This window comes from Furipterus horrens, unplaced genomic scaffold (genome assembly GCF_987537825.1).
Source record: "Furipterus horrens unplaced genomic scaffold, mFurHor1.1.pri manual_scaffold_9, whole genome shotgun sequence".
Taxonomy (NCBI): domain Eukaryota; kingdom Metazoa; phylum Chordata; class Mammalia; order Chiroptera; family Furipteridae; genus Furipterus; species Furipterus horrens.
The window spans coordinates 34,995,573-35,010,760 of NW_028327179.1; the positions used below are offsets into that span (position 1 = coordinate 34,995,573).

General features: G+C 34.1%; 1 protein-coding gene across 3 annotated transcripts in view; it reads right to left on the bottom strand.

The window, feature by feature from the left end:
* Window positions 1–15,188, bottom strand: part of CFAP69 (cilia and flagella associated protein 69) — a 73,590-nt gene that overhangs the window by 12,357 nt on the left and 46,045 nt on the right. For all 3 annotated transcript variants that reach the window (XM_090287867.1, XM_090287868.1, XM_090287866.1), the window contains exons 14-16: window positions 12,025–12,143; window positions 10,329–10,447; window positions 3,564–3,645 (exon numbers count right to left, since the gene is read on the bottom strand). In XM_090287867.1, coding sequence (XP_090143993.1) covers window positions 3,564–3,645; window positions 10,329–10,447; window positions 12,025–12,143 — 320 coding nt within the window. The remainder of the gene's footprint in view (window positions 1–3,563; window positions 3,646–10,328; window positions 10,448–12,024; window positions 12,144–15,188) is intronic.

Genomic DNA, 15,188 nt, shown 5'->3' on the forward strand with positions numbered 1-15,188 from the left:
TAGAGAAAAGTGATCCACAGCAATAACCTCCGCAGTGATGGTTTCTGTGTGAAATAATTTTTATTGATTAACTCTTATAAGTATACTACTAATAGAATAGGAAACATGTAACCTGTTGTTTATAAGCATCAGTTTCCTCTTTTGTTAAATGAAGGAAGATAGTTATTATGATGAGTTATGTGAGACTGCCTATAACATAATGAACTCTCAATAATATTTACTATTAGCAATTATTATACACTGAATAAATACTGGGTTGGCCAAAAATTTGTTTACTTTTTTCCATACAATGGCTCTAGTAGTGTTTAGTTGTCTTTAACTTCATTCAAAACAATTCTCCTAGATTGTATTGTGACAGCTGTCATATCAGCATCCATTAAAAAAACATAAAAATTGGTGAATTTTTGTGCAGCCATTTTAATATTAAAGATGGAAGAAGATATGCAACATTTAGCATATTATGCTTTATTATTTAAAAAAGGTAAAAATGCAACTGAAGGCAAAAAAAGATCTGTGCAGTGTATGGAGAAGGTGCTGTGACTGAACACGTCAAACGTGGTTCGCAGTTTCTTGGTACTACTGACATGTTGGGCAAATAATTCTTTGCTGTGGGGCTGTCTTATGCATTGGAAGATGTTTAGCAGCACCCCTGACCTCTACCCACTAGAAGTCAATAGCAGGAGGTAAACTGACATACCAAAATATCCAGATCAATAAAGTTATTGGTGAGAATGAAAAATGTGTCTTCTGTTTCATGGAAAAAGTTAAACAAATTTTTTTGACAAACCTAAGATTTTAGCAGAGTATGTTAAGCAGAACTATCAATAAAAATGAGTCTTTTTATTTCTGTATTTCACTTTTTAAAAACTTTATTAAAGAATATTGTAATTGTAATTCAACTTGACTGGTTCAAACTACATTAAGCATAATCTTATAATTATATTCATAACAGAAAAACACATAGCAAAAACATGTCAGATACTATTTTTAATGTTAGAATAACATTGTGTATATATATATATGAACATAAAGTGTATATATATATATATGAGGTCTGTCCAGAAGGTAGCCAGCAATGTAATATGAAAGAGACATTTATTGAAGATCCAAGAAACACTGTACATAGGACAATGACAATTCAGTCGCCATCAAAGTAGGCTCCTTGGGACCTCACACAGTTCTACCACCCTCCATCAGCTCCCCCATGATATTTTTCTGATTGATGGTCTGAAATCTCTTCCCTTTCAAAGGTGATTTTAATTTTGGTTAAAGCCAGAAGTTTCAGGGTTCCAAATCTGGGCTGTATGGGGGCTGAGTCACTGGGTGATTTGAGTTTCACACGCACAAAAATTTCTGCGTAAGAGGTGATGCATAAGCAGGCGTGTTGTTGTGATGAAGCTGCCAATCACCAGCTGCCCTTAGCTGCAGCATTCTGATATATCCAAATAGTTTCTTTGGAGGGATATTCAAGCTTAATGTAAAATTTGATGCAGATTCATTGTTCTACTCACTCAGTCATTTTGAATGCGAAGGCCACACAGCACACATGCTCACTCAATGGCATCTTCCACCCCCACTGACTACTACAGTGAAGTCGTCATTTCAATCCACTCTCCTTGGCTGCCAGGTTATATTGATGTCATGCAAACTGTTTTAACAATGGCTAGACTTTTTCTGGTCAGACCTCATATATACGAATATATCTATATATATACATATATATAGATATATACATATATATATGTCCATATGTGTGTATGTATACACATAATCACTCATAATCCTGCCAGTAGTGTATGAAGTAAACAGTGTTATTTTTGTTTTGAAGAAGTTGATATCAGAGATGTTAAATAAGTTGTCCATGTTACACAGCTAACAAGTATGGATTCCAGCCTATGCTCACAATTACTGAGCTGTATGACTTTTCCTACCAGTCTTTGTATCTTTCCATCACAGAAATCCTAATGATGAATGAGAGTGAGCACAAGTGAGAAATGTCTTTGAAGTCTTCTATCTAATCTTAAATGTTAATATAAAATTTAAGTATTTAATATATGTACACATGTTTAATGCAACTCTTTACTCCCAAACATTTAGGTAAAAGCAAGATTCCAGGAAGATGTACCAAATTAATTTTGGGACTTTGAGAATCCCCTGACACATCACCACATGCCTCTGGGCATGCTTGTACTGCATTCAGAGAAACATGGTGAGCTCTACATCATTCAGGACTACAGTAGTAGAGCCACACATACATTCTTCTGTATATGTTCAATTTTCAGATCTTTCCAAGGATTTCTGGTTATGCTCATGCCTGTTTATCATGGTGGGTTATTTTAATTATTATTACAATTATCATTTACTTATTTTTTTGTTTGTAGTGTTTTATATCTAATGAGTTTGCTCTCTTATCTCTAGTGTTAACTAATTTTATTTTAATCCTTACCCAATGACATGCTTATTGATTTTTAGAGAGCGGGGAAGGGAGAAAGAGAGAGTGGGAGAGAAATGTCAATGTGAGAGAGAAACATTGATCAGTTGTATCTTGTATGCATCTCGAACCTGGGACTGAACCTGCAACCTAAGCATGTACTCTGATCTAAAATTGAACCCTCAGCCCTTCAGTTTACAGTACAATGCTCCAATCAACACTCCAACCAACTGAGCCACACTGGCCAGCACTAATTTTCCTTTTTTTAAAAAGAAATGTAATGTATATATATATTTTTTTCCTACTTGAGTTTTATTTTTCAATTACAGTTTACATTCAACTAATTTTTTTTCAGGGATGAAAGAACTCAAATAACTTTAGTACCTTTGCTAAATCAAAGTAGGCTTGTTATTCTATTAATAAAATCAAGAGTGTCATCAATCAACAGTGACATAACTAGAACTCTGTGAGAGCATCTCCTAACGTTTTATTGAAACAAAACAAAATTATACTTTTCCCCCCATGTTACCTTGGCTATGGACTCACATCACTAAGGCCATCAGGGGCTACTCTGAGGATAAAATAGTGCCATGTTGCCATTCTTCACAGCTGCTAACAGGCAAACATCTGTCCTGGAAGGCTTAGTATGCTCACTCCTGAGTATTCTGTAAAATGGTCCATGACACACTACCTTCTTCACATTATCTACAAATTATACACAGTTCTTAAAAAATGCTGATTTTTACTCCTTTTGTTAATGTGGTCCTTAACTTTTAATATTAAGAGAAAAAGTTAACAGTTATGAATAAAAAATTACATGTTTTGACATAGTCTAGCACTTCACAAACTGTTTCTTGAAAAATTGGTGAGAAAAAGAAAACCTCATAAAACAAATTCTCTGCTGTCATGGGTTTGGGAACACTGTCCTAAACAAACTGATTTCTTCATGGGGGGAGTTTTCAGAGTCTTTAATATGCCAGTGTGTATTATAAATCTCCAAATGGGATTTTGATTAAAACAAACATTTGAATACTTTGGGGGCACATTTAATTACAGAAAAATGTTTTGTGGTAATCAGTTTGGAAGGGGTTAATAAAGACATTTATTTTTGTTTCACAATTGTTATACTCACTGCCAATAAATCCAAAAGAAGAAAAATGCCTTCTTTTTCAAGAAAGTAATCCTCTGAGGCATAACAAGCCAAAATGCAGCACCTTAAATAAAAAAGGAAGTTATTCATTTAACCAGGATTTATTGTTAAACTAATTTGTCAGTTTATTTCTATCGAAAATTTTTCAAAGTATTTTTTTACATTCCCTGAAATCAAATAATTATTTTGCTTAAAAATTGAACTTCGAAGAGACTTTGTCAGTGTAGTTTAATTTCAACTATTTTAAAACCAATGTCAATTCTTTTTCGTAACTGCCTATTTCTTTTCTGTAGATGCAATATGCTCCTTTGCTTTCATGATATTAATTATTCTTAAAGGTATCCTCTGGTTACTCTAGTAACTGTTCAAAAGTTATCCACTCTCTATTTCTTTCACAGTGTTGGTATGCCTCACTTGATGACTTTTAATTTCATCTTATCCTTGCAGTTGAGGTTATTTGCTAACATGCCTGCTGCTTAGGCCTATGCAGTTCACAGGGAGTGATACTGAAACTGTAGCAGGGGCTGCTTTCAGTGTTTCCTTGGGTGGGGGGTGGACATAGGCTGAACAAGCCATTGTTGCTGCTGCTGCTGCTGCTGCTGCTGACCAGTAACAGAGGCTGATCTCCCTTATGTCTTTCAAGCATTGTAAGCTTGCTGGAGTCAACTTTCTGTCCTTTTCCTATTTAATATGGCTATTAATTAATTATTTATGGTTAACTTAATTATTAATTTAATTATCTAACACGGCTCTTTCTTTTAAAAGAAGAGAAAGACCCTTGTTTCTACTGCTTGTTTTTTAATGGTTGTTGCGTGTGTGTGTGTGTGTGTGTGTGTGTGTGTGTATGTGTGGTGGTTGGAGGGTTGGTGCATAAAGGTCATCAGCCTGGCCCCTCCCACTCAGGTAGTTTCAGGTTTTACCACCTCATTTTGTTCCCAGTTTGAGTTAGTACTTGCTGATGCCTGCCATGGGCTTGCCTTTTACCTCTTCAATCATAACAATTACAATAAAAGAAAAAATGTATCACCATTTGTTCAGAAATTAAATAATATACTTCTAAATGTCGCAAAGGTCAAGAAAGAAAGTCACAATGATAATTAGAAAATAATTTGTCGACAAAAAAGAACACATTAAAACACAGTTGGAGCTAAAACCATGTGATTAGAGAATTTACAGCTTAGATGGATGTATTAGCGCAGAAGAAAGGTTGAAAACCTATAATCCTGGCATCTATCTTGAGAAATAGGAAAGGTACAATTGAATGAAAGAAAAAGAACATAGAAATTAATAAAATATAAAACAATATAAAGTAGAATCAACAAAGCACACAAGTTCATTCTTTGGAAAAGCTAATAACTATTGATCAACTTCTGGTGAAAACTATTAGGGAAAAATAAGAGAGAAGGAAGAAATGACTAATACCAGGAAAGAAAGAAAGAAAAAAGGCATCATGTTGTATCCTACAGACATTAAAGATAATAAAGAGAATAGTACAAACAACCATGAAACAGTAAATTTGAAAATTTAGACAAAATAAAGAAGTTCCTAGAAAAGTACATCTTATCAGAACCTACACAAGAAGGAATAAAAAGATGAAAGCTATATTTCAGAACCTTTCTACAAAGCCTTCTAGGCCCATATGACTTAATTGGTGAATTCTACTAATTATTTAAGAAATTTATAACAACCTTACAGAATATAAAAGGTGGGGTATGCAATACAACACAATACAATATACAGATGATGTATTATAAAATTGTAAAAATTGTACATTTCAATCCTATATAATTATTAACCAATGTGACCCCAATAAATTCAATTAAAAAATATAAAAGAATACTCCCTAACTTGTTTTTGTTTATGTCAATGTAAACTACACTCTAGTTCCCAAGATGAGTAAAAAGATCAGATACCTGGTATCACCAATTAAACACTGAACTTACTTATTACTTGTTATTTCTACCTTATCTCTTATCCAAAGGGATTTTAGATTGTGTTATAATAAAAGACAGAAAAATAAACCATAATCGGTTAATTTTCATTTTAATATAATTGTGATGTATTAAAGAAGAAAGAAAACATCAAGACATTTTCTACAATAACATCTGAAGCCCAATATGTTAGTAGGTAGTAAGGGTGGTACCTATTAATGCTCATCTCTGAACATTTTACTATGCTAAATACAGTGCTTTGGTCACTAAGAATTTGCCACTGAAACTTACGATCAGGTTTTCATGTTGCCACTATATCTCTCTTTTCTATAGGAGAAAAGAAACTAGATAGTTGATTAGCCCCATTGCCAATGTGTATCTGGATGAAAGCTGAGTGGTCCTCTCACTTTAAATAGTGAATTTGCAATGAGTAAAACTACATACTTAATCTTATGAAAAGTAGTATTCATCAGAGTTTTCCTCCCTTCAACTTTATTTAGGTATAATTGGAATACAAAAATCTGCATATAATTAGTGTATACAATTTAATGAGTTTGGTGTTACTATCACCACAGTTCAGGTTAATGAAAACATCACCCCTAAAAGTTTCCTTGCATCTTTTTTTTTGTTGTTGTTGTTTGTTTGTTTTTTTTTGCAATAAGAACACAACCTGAGATCTACCAACAAATTTTTAAGTACACAATACTTTCTTGTTAACTATAGGCACTACGTTGTACAGATTTATAAGCACTAATCTTATAAATCTGGAATTTACTAATCTTGTATAACTGGAGCTTTATACCCATTGAACAACTCCTCATACCTCCTCACTCCATCATTCTACTGTTTACATATCATTGTCTACTTCTAGAATTTTGACTATTTTAAAGAAATCATGTATAAGAGATGTCCTTCTGTGAATGACTTATTTCACTTGGCACAATGTCTTCCAGGTCCATCTATATTATTGCAAATGGTAGAATTTCCTTCCTTGTAAAGACTAAGTAATATTCCACTACATGTACTGCATTTTTGTTTATCCATTCACCTGTTGATGGATATTTGGGTTGTTTCTTTGTCTAGGCTATTGTGAATGCTGCTGCTATGAACAAGATCCTGATTTCAATTTTGGGGGGTAAGTATCCAAAAATAAAATTGCTAGATCATATGGTAGTACTATTTTTAATTTCTGAGGAACTTCCATACTCTTTTCCATAATGGCTGTATCATTTTTATATTCCCACCAAGAGTGTACCAGAGTTCCCTTTCTCCACATCCTCACCAACACTTTTATCTTGTTTTCTTGATAATAACCATTCTAACAGGTGTGAGGTGTTACCTCATTGTGGTTTTGATTTGCATTTCTCTGATGATTAGTGGTTCTAAATGAATTTTAGGATTTTATTTTCTATTTCTGTAAAAATATCTTTAGGATTCTTATAGGGATTGCACTGAATCTATAGATCACTTTGGGAAGTATGGAAATTTGAACAATATTAATTCTTCCAATTCATAACACAAGAAGTCTTTCCATTTATTTGTCGGCTTTTAATTTCTTTCATCAGCATTTTATAGTTTTCAGTGTATAAGTCCTTCACTATCTTGGTTATGTTATTCCTAAATTGTTTTATGCTTTTTGGTGCTGTTGTAAATGAGATTATTTTCTTAATTTCCTTTCCAGGTAGTTCATTATTGGTGTGTAGAAATGCAGCTGAATTTTGTATGTTGATTTTGTATCCCACGACTTTACTGAATTTATTAGTTCTAATGGTTTTTTTTGGTGGAGTTTGTAGGGTATTCTATGTATAAGATTGTGTCTCCTGCAAACAGTATTTTTACTTCTCCCTTTCTGATTTGGATGCCTTTTATTTTAGAGTTCATAGTACATATTGAGTAGAAGTGGCGAGAGTGGGTGTTCTTGCCTTGTTACAGATATTAGAAGAAAAACTTTCAGCTTTGCACTACTGAGTGTGATGTTTGTTGTGGGCTTTTCATATATGGCCTTGATTTGTTGAGATAAGTTCCTTCTCTACATAATTTAATTGAGTATTTCCTCATGAAAGCACATTAACTTTTGTCAAATGTATTTTCTGCTTCTATTGAGATGCATATGTAATTTTTCTTTAATTCTGTTAATGTGGTGTTATCACATTGATCAATTTGCATATACTGAATCATTCTTGTACCCCACAGATAGACCTCACTTGGTCATGGTGTATTATCCTTTTAATGTGATGCTGAATTCGGTTTGCTAGTATATTTTAGAGGACTTCTGCATTTGTATTCATCAGGGGTATTGGTCTATAGTTTTTTCTTATAGTATCTCTGTTTGGTTTTAGCATAATGGTGCTACTGTTCTCATAAAGAGAATTTGGAAGAGTTTAAGAAGGATTGGTATTAATTATTAAAATATTGGTAAAATTTACCTGTGAAGCTACCTGGTCCCGGGCTTTTTTTGTTGAGAAATTTTCACTGTTGATTCAATCTTCTTCTTATTGTCTGTCCAGGCTTTCTAGTTCTTATTGACTTAGTCTTGGTAGGTTGTATGTTTTTAGGAACTTATTCATTTCTTCTATGTTGTCTAATTTGTTGGCATATATTTATGATAGTACTTTATAATCTTTTGTGTGGCATTCGTTGTGATGTCTTCTCTTTCATTGATGATGTTACTTGAATCTTCTTTTTTTCTTAGTCTATAGTTTAGCTAAAGGTTTGTAGATTTTATCTTTCCAAAAAACCAACTTAGATTTGTTGATTCTTTCTATTATCTATTTCATTTACCTACTATAATCTTTATTATTTTCTTTCTTCTTCTAATTAGGGCTTAGTTTGTTCTTTGCTTTCTAGTTCCATGTAGTGTAAAGTAATGTTGTCTGAATCTTTCTTCTTTTTCAATGCAGGCATTTAACACTATAAACTTTCCTCTTAGTACTGCCTTTGCTGTATTACATACGTTTTGGTATGTAATACAAAACTAAAATTTCCATTTTAGTTTGTCTTGAGAAATTTTCTAATTTCCCCTTTGTTTCTGTCTTTGACTCAATGGTTATTTCAAGAGTTTGATGTTTAATTTTGATTCATTTGTGAGTTTTCCTGATTTCCTTTTGTTATCAATTTCTAGTTTTATTCCACTATAGTCAGAAAAGATACTGGAAATGATTTCTGTAATCTTAAATTTGTTAAGACTTGTTTTGTGACCTGGCATGTGACCTAACCTAGAGAATATTTCATGTGCACTTGTTAAAAAATAAACAAACAAATAAACAAACAAACAAAAACTCTGTGTTTCCCTCAACACTATACTCTCAATAATTCACTTTTGGCCACCAAACATGCAGGTTTTCCCCCCACACCAAACAAATCTCTAAATCTTTGCAGACACCAGCTAGGTGTCCCATAATTCAATTCAATTCTGATGCTTTCTATGTGGAATTAGCATCAGAGCTCACATGTGAAGGGCTCAGTTCCACAAGACTGCTCTCCCTCCCTGCTCCCACCTTGGATTCCAGGCCAGGTTGTCACCTGTGCTTCTGACCAACTGGCTACATATCAATCGTTCCACCCCTTCTTGAAATGGAAAATTTGTTAAAGGGGCTCAGAGAGCTAAGGAAAACTGTACTTACTAGGTTGCTGTTTTGTTATAAAAGCATCAACCTGCAAACAGCCAGATGGAAGAGGTGCATAATGCAAGGTATGGGAGAAGTTCCATACCACTCAGAAACCACGTGTTCAACAACCTGGAAACTCTCAGTCGCATAGTTTAGGATTTTTTTTGATGCTTCATTAAGCAGTCCTGATTAAATCATTGGCCACAGGTGACTAAATTCAGTCTCTAGCCTCTCTCCTCTCCCTGGAGGTTAAGGGTGGGGTGAAATATCCAACTCTAATCAATTATATGTTTGGTTCCCCTCTCAACCAAGCCCCATTCTGTGGCTACCTAGGGGCTTTCCAAAAATCATCTCATTAACGTGAACTCAGATGTAGTTGAAAAGGACTTGTTATGAATAACAAAATGTTCATTACTCTGGAGCTATTATAGGAGATGAGAGTAAAAGACCAAATATTATAACAATAGATGCTCCCATTGCTCTTATTGACTAGGAAATTACAAGTGTTTCAGGAACTCAATACTAGGAATGGGCCTAATCTATATTCCTGATTATAAATCATAATATCAGAACACTTGAATTTGTATTCTGCTGCTATTGGGTGGAATATTCTGTACATATCTTTAGGTTCATTTGATCTAAAGTCATCCGTGTTTTTACAATGTGCTGTAGTGTGACTTTCATGAATACCACCCAAATAGAACTAAAGAAATATATTAACTGTTTATGATAAATAAAAGTCAAGTAACTTTTTCTAAGACAAAAGTTTACAAATTAATATTAAGAATAGCAGTCTTTTTACCCTCAGAAATGCTACAAAGTTTGGAAAACAATATTGGTTAGGAAATACCTAATTAATTGGTTTTCAACCCCCAAAGAAAAGATTAATGAGGAATTCAAGTCTTCAGGTATACGAATAATACTATGTGAGTAATAATACTATGTGAGTAATAATAGATGCTAGTGTTTTCCCAGACCAGGCCAAAATGGAATGGGTTCAAATAACAAAAACAAGAATTTAAGTTTAGAAACAAGAGTTGTTTTATAATTGAGTGACAGACAATCTTACCTTCCAAAGGACATTGGTAAGTTTCATTTCTGGACTATTGAAAAAAAATGACATTGAGAGAAGAAAATTGACATACGTAGCTATCAAAGTAATTTTCTTGTATTGTGATTCCATCTAACTTGGGTACAATAATACTCACCAAATGCTGTCCAATGTACTAAAAAGAAGCACATTATAGCCTAATCCACTCTGAAACTTCTTGGGGTCTGTTTTCATTACATGAAGAATTATATCCACTCCTTCAGTTCCAAAAATTTCCTAAGAGATTTATTTAAAATTATTTCTTGACTTAAATAAATCCTTTCCTTTCACATTTTATTCTGTCCCCTCAAACTGTTTTTTTTTTAAAAAAGAACAGATAAATAACATTGTTACAAAACTAGTATTTTTAATACAGATTTTTGTTTCTGAATTTGTACTCACTTGCTCTCAGGAATTTAAGACAAACTATTGTAAAGCAAATCATTTTAAGAGAGGGCATCAATCAAAAGCCCAGCTTAATGTTCCTTTGCATGTTTTTTCACTTTCTCTCTCTTCTAGAAAAATAACCATAATACTTGCCCCATGATTTTCTCCCACAGTAAAATCAATGTAGTCAACCACCACGTCAGATGAATACTAGATAGCAACAAGTTAATTTGAGGCTAAAATTCTATCACAGAAAATTTTCTAATGCTCCCAAAAGACAAAGTAATATATAAATAGTAGTTAAAACTTTAATAATTTATATGAAGTTATTACCAGTTGATATTTGTCTCTTATCAATTACCTTTCTCATTGCCCATTGTTGAGTTCTAGCTCCCAATAAGCAAGGCTGAGTATTTTCCCAGAATAGCACAGACACAGAGTGGTAGAATATCAGGAGAAGTTGCATCAAAGCTTGGAGCTAAGGATGCACTTGCTGTTCCTGTCCCCTTTCTCTTAAATCCTGTTATTAAAACCTTCATAACTTTTTATTTTAATCTTTCCAATTCTGTCATTGCTATTTAAGTTATAGATTTCTGAGACTCAAGAGTTTGCTATAGAGTTAAAAAAGATCAAAGGTAATTAGCTCCTTTTCTAACATAGTTTTAGGTATGAACTCAATTCAAACCCAGAACAGCATTTATAATGGTACAACTCTCTTAGGAAAACTGTTCGCCAGTTTCTTAAAAACATACACCTATTTTATGATGTATCTATTGTACTAGTTATTTACCCAAAAACACATGAAAGCATTATGTCCACAAAAAGACTACTAAAATAATGTTCATTTATGCTTTATAGATAATAGTCCCAAATGAAAACAACCTAAGTTTATAATAGGGGAATGGAGAGAAGCAAATTTTGGTATATTCAAATAATGAAATACTATTCAGCAACAGAAAGGCATGAACTACTGACACGTGCGACAACATGGATATATTTCAGAAATACAATGGCTGGATGACAGGAACCAGATATGAAAGAGTGAATACTGTGATTACACTAATATAAAGTTAAAGGATAGGAAAAACTAATTTATGGGGATAGAAATCAGAATAGTGATTTCCTTGTGGCAAGTGGAAGAATGATTGCTAAGGGGCATGAATGAATATTATAGGGAGATAACAATATTCTATATTTTAATGAGGGCATTGGTTGAATGAATGTATACATCCGTCAAATCCTATTGAACTATATACTTAAGATCTATACACCTTACTGTATATAATTATACCCTATAAAAAGAATATTAAATTAAATCTTCACAAAATTAAAGAGCACCAACATTTACGGACACTTACTAAGAAAAAGTTCAAACCGTTATGTGAGTGGGAGGTCTACACAAAACTTTGATTCATGAGCATACATACCTTCCTAGGAATATTATTTTCACAAAGACCAGATAAAATAAGTAATATATCAGATTGAATTTCCAAAATAATGGCCTCCTCCTTGTCATTAAACTTGCTTATTGTATTTTTAAAGAGTCCTGGTATGAAAAAATTTAAAGAATATAAAGTTATTGGACACTGTATTTTTATTTTGATCAATTACTGTCTGGAAATCCTTATAAAACTTCAGCGAGAGACTAATTTAAAATGGTCTATTTTCAATGCATATTTGCCTAGAAGATGTAGACAGAAGATGATAAATGGATTCTTTGAGCTCTCAATAAATCAGTAGTCCCATCTCTACAGAATTTCTAGTTCAGAATTAATAATGTGTCATTAAGATGTCCTGACAACCTGATACTTTGCTCAGTAAACAAAACAATTAAAAATGTGCAGTTTTGTAAGGCAGAAATGACTGCCTTTGCAAATATATGAACCAAATGTCTGATCATAGCTTGCCTCATCCTTTCCTCTTTAACAGTCAGTTTTAAGCAAAAGTGGAAGACCTCTACAAGTATGTTTTCTTTTCTTGTTACTTCTTCCTGCATCCACTCCTTATATCTATGCAAAGGTGTCTTCAACAACTTTAGATAGCAGCATTCCCATGTCCTTTAAAATCCTGCCTTTGGCCCTGGCCAGGTGGCTCAACTGGTTGGAGCGTCGTCCTGCACACTGAAAGGTAGCACTTTCAATTCCAGGTCAGAGCACATTCCTAGCTTGTGGGTTTGTCCTGGGGTCAGGGCACATAAGAGAGGCAACTGATTGAGGTTTCTCTCACATTGATGTTTCTGTCCCTACCCTACTCTCTAAAATCAATAAGCATGTCTTCGAGTGAGGATAGGGGAAAAAAACCTCTCCTTTGTCTCTAATCAGAATTTTAAAGGACTTGAAAACAGTCACTTACACCGATGGAATGACAGTTACAATAAAATTCTGACTCGGAAAGAAATTTTCCTTTAAGTTCTAGATGAGGAACAAGAGTCATTTTTCCTCTGTTAAAGGGGTCACTGGCATTAGCAGATGATGTGGAGCTATGTTCTCAAGTAGAAGGACTGGAAATCACAGCCTCTCTCCACAGCTGGCCAAAGAGGGACAATCCTTGAAACTGTGAGGATGAATTATAGGAACAGGGAGGGATCAGCCTGCAGGGAGGCTAGTAGAGCAGGCTGGGAGCCCAGTGCAGGGGCAGGCCATGGGCTCAAGGACCCGTGTGCGTTTATCAGGAGCATCTTCTAGAAATCCAAGCTGGCTGCCCATAGGTCTGCTTTTCCTTTCTAGATTATCTCCTCCTTCCTGCCTTGGTGCAGGCGTGTCACTTTCCCTGTTGTCTGTACCACATGTTATTATGTTCATACTGAATTATTTTCGTTATACTTCAGTATCCTTTAATTCCTTGCCTTTATCCTGTTTGCTCCGTTCTAAATCATCTGATAGATTTCTTTCAGAGTCCTTTTCCTAAAACTGCATTATACATATAACTTCTCTGATCAAAACCACTAGTGGTTCCCCATGCCTAAAGAGGGTAGAGTTCAAACTCTATTATCTGCCATTCGAAATTCTTTCTAGCTTGGCCCTGACTAGACAGACAAACTTACTGTCATAAAACTTTGACTCCACTTAAGCTACTTCTGAACAAACCATGATGCATACTTTAGCACCATGTCTCTGCTCATGCTGTCCCTTTGCTTGAAAGACCATCTCCCCGCCCCTCTCTCTCCTAACCTTACACCCCAGCTCAATAAAGGTCCTTGTTAAGATTGCCTGGACCTTGAAAGAGGAGAAGAGATTAATAAGCACAAATTGGTAGTTAAAAAACAGTCACGGGAATGTGAAGTACAGCATAGGAAATACAGTCAATCATATTGTAATAACTACATATGGGGCCAGGTGGGTACTGGAAATATCAGGGGAAACACTTTGTAAAGTACATGATTGTCTAACCACTATGGTGTACACCCAAAACCAATACAAAATAATATTGAAAGCAAACAATAATTTTTATTAAAAGATGAGTATACAAATTAAGATTAAGCAATGAGAAATTTTTATAGCAATTTGACAGAAAAAACAGGACATTTCTGTGTCTCAAAGGACACAGTAAACAGACTGAAAAGGCAACTAAAGGACTGGGAGAAAATATTTGCAAAGCACATATATGATGTTAATACTAAGAATATATAAAGAACTCCTAAAATTCAACAACAAAAACCAAGCAACTGATTTAAAAACTGGCAAATAACTTAAGTAGACATTTCTCCAAAGAAGACACACAACGGCAAAAATCTCATGAAAAGATGCTCAACATCACTAACCATGAAGGAAATGGAAATCAAAGCCACAACAGATACCATCTCATATCCATTAGGCTGGCTACTATAAAACAAAACAAAACAAGCACTGGAAAGGATGTGAAAAAACTGGAAAAGTTGTGCACTGTTGGTGGGAATGTATAATATAGAAAACAGTATGGCCATTCTTTTAAAAAATTAAAAATAGAATTTCCATATGATCCAGTAATTCTACTTCTGGATATAAATCCAAAATAATTAAAACCAGGGTTTCAAATAAATATTTTTACACCTGTGTTCATAGCAGCATTATTCACAACAGCCAAAAGGTGGAAGTAACCCAACTTTCCATTGATGGATGAATGGATAAACTAAAGGTAGTATATGCATATAATGGAATATTATCCATCCTTTAAAAGGGACCAGTGAGGTGAACTGAGAAAAACTCAACTGGGCTTACTGGCTTGAAGGAGTGCAGGTGGCCTCTAAATGCTGGAAAAGGCCAGGAAACAGATTCTCCCCTAGAGCCTCCAGAAAGAAACCAGCCCTGCCAACACCTTGATTTTATCTTGGTAAGATGAAGTTATATTTCTGCACTGCATAACTTTAAGATAATAAGTTTGAATTGTTTAAATCAGTTTTTCTAAGTTAAAAAATTAAAGGGAGGAAATTGTAACATATGCTACAACATGGATGAATCTTCACTTCATTATGCTAAGTGAAACACCAGTCAGAGAGAGACAAATACTATATAATTCCACTAATATGACAAACTTAGAGTAGTCAAATTCATAGACACAGAAAGTAGAATGGTGTATGCCAGGGGCTGGGGGTGGGGCAAGGGGAATAGGAAGT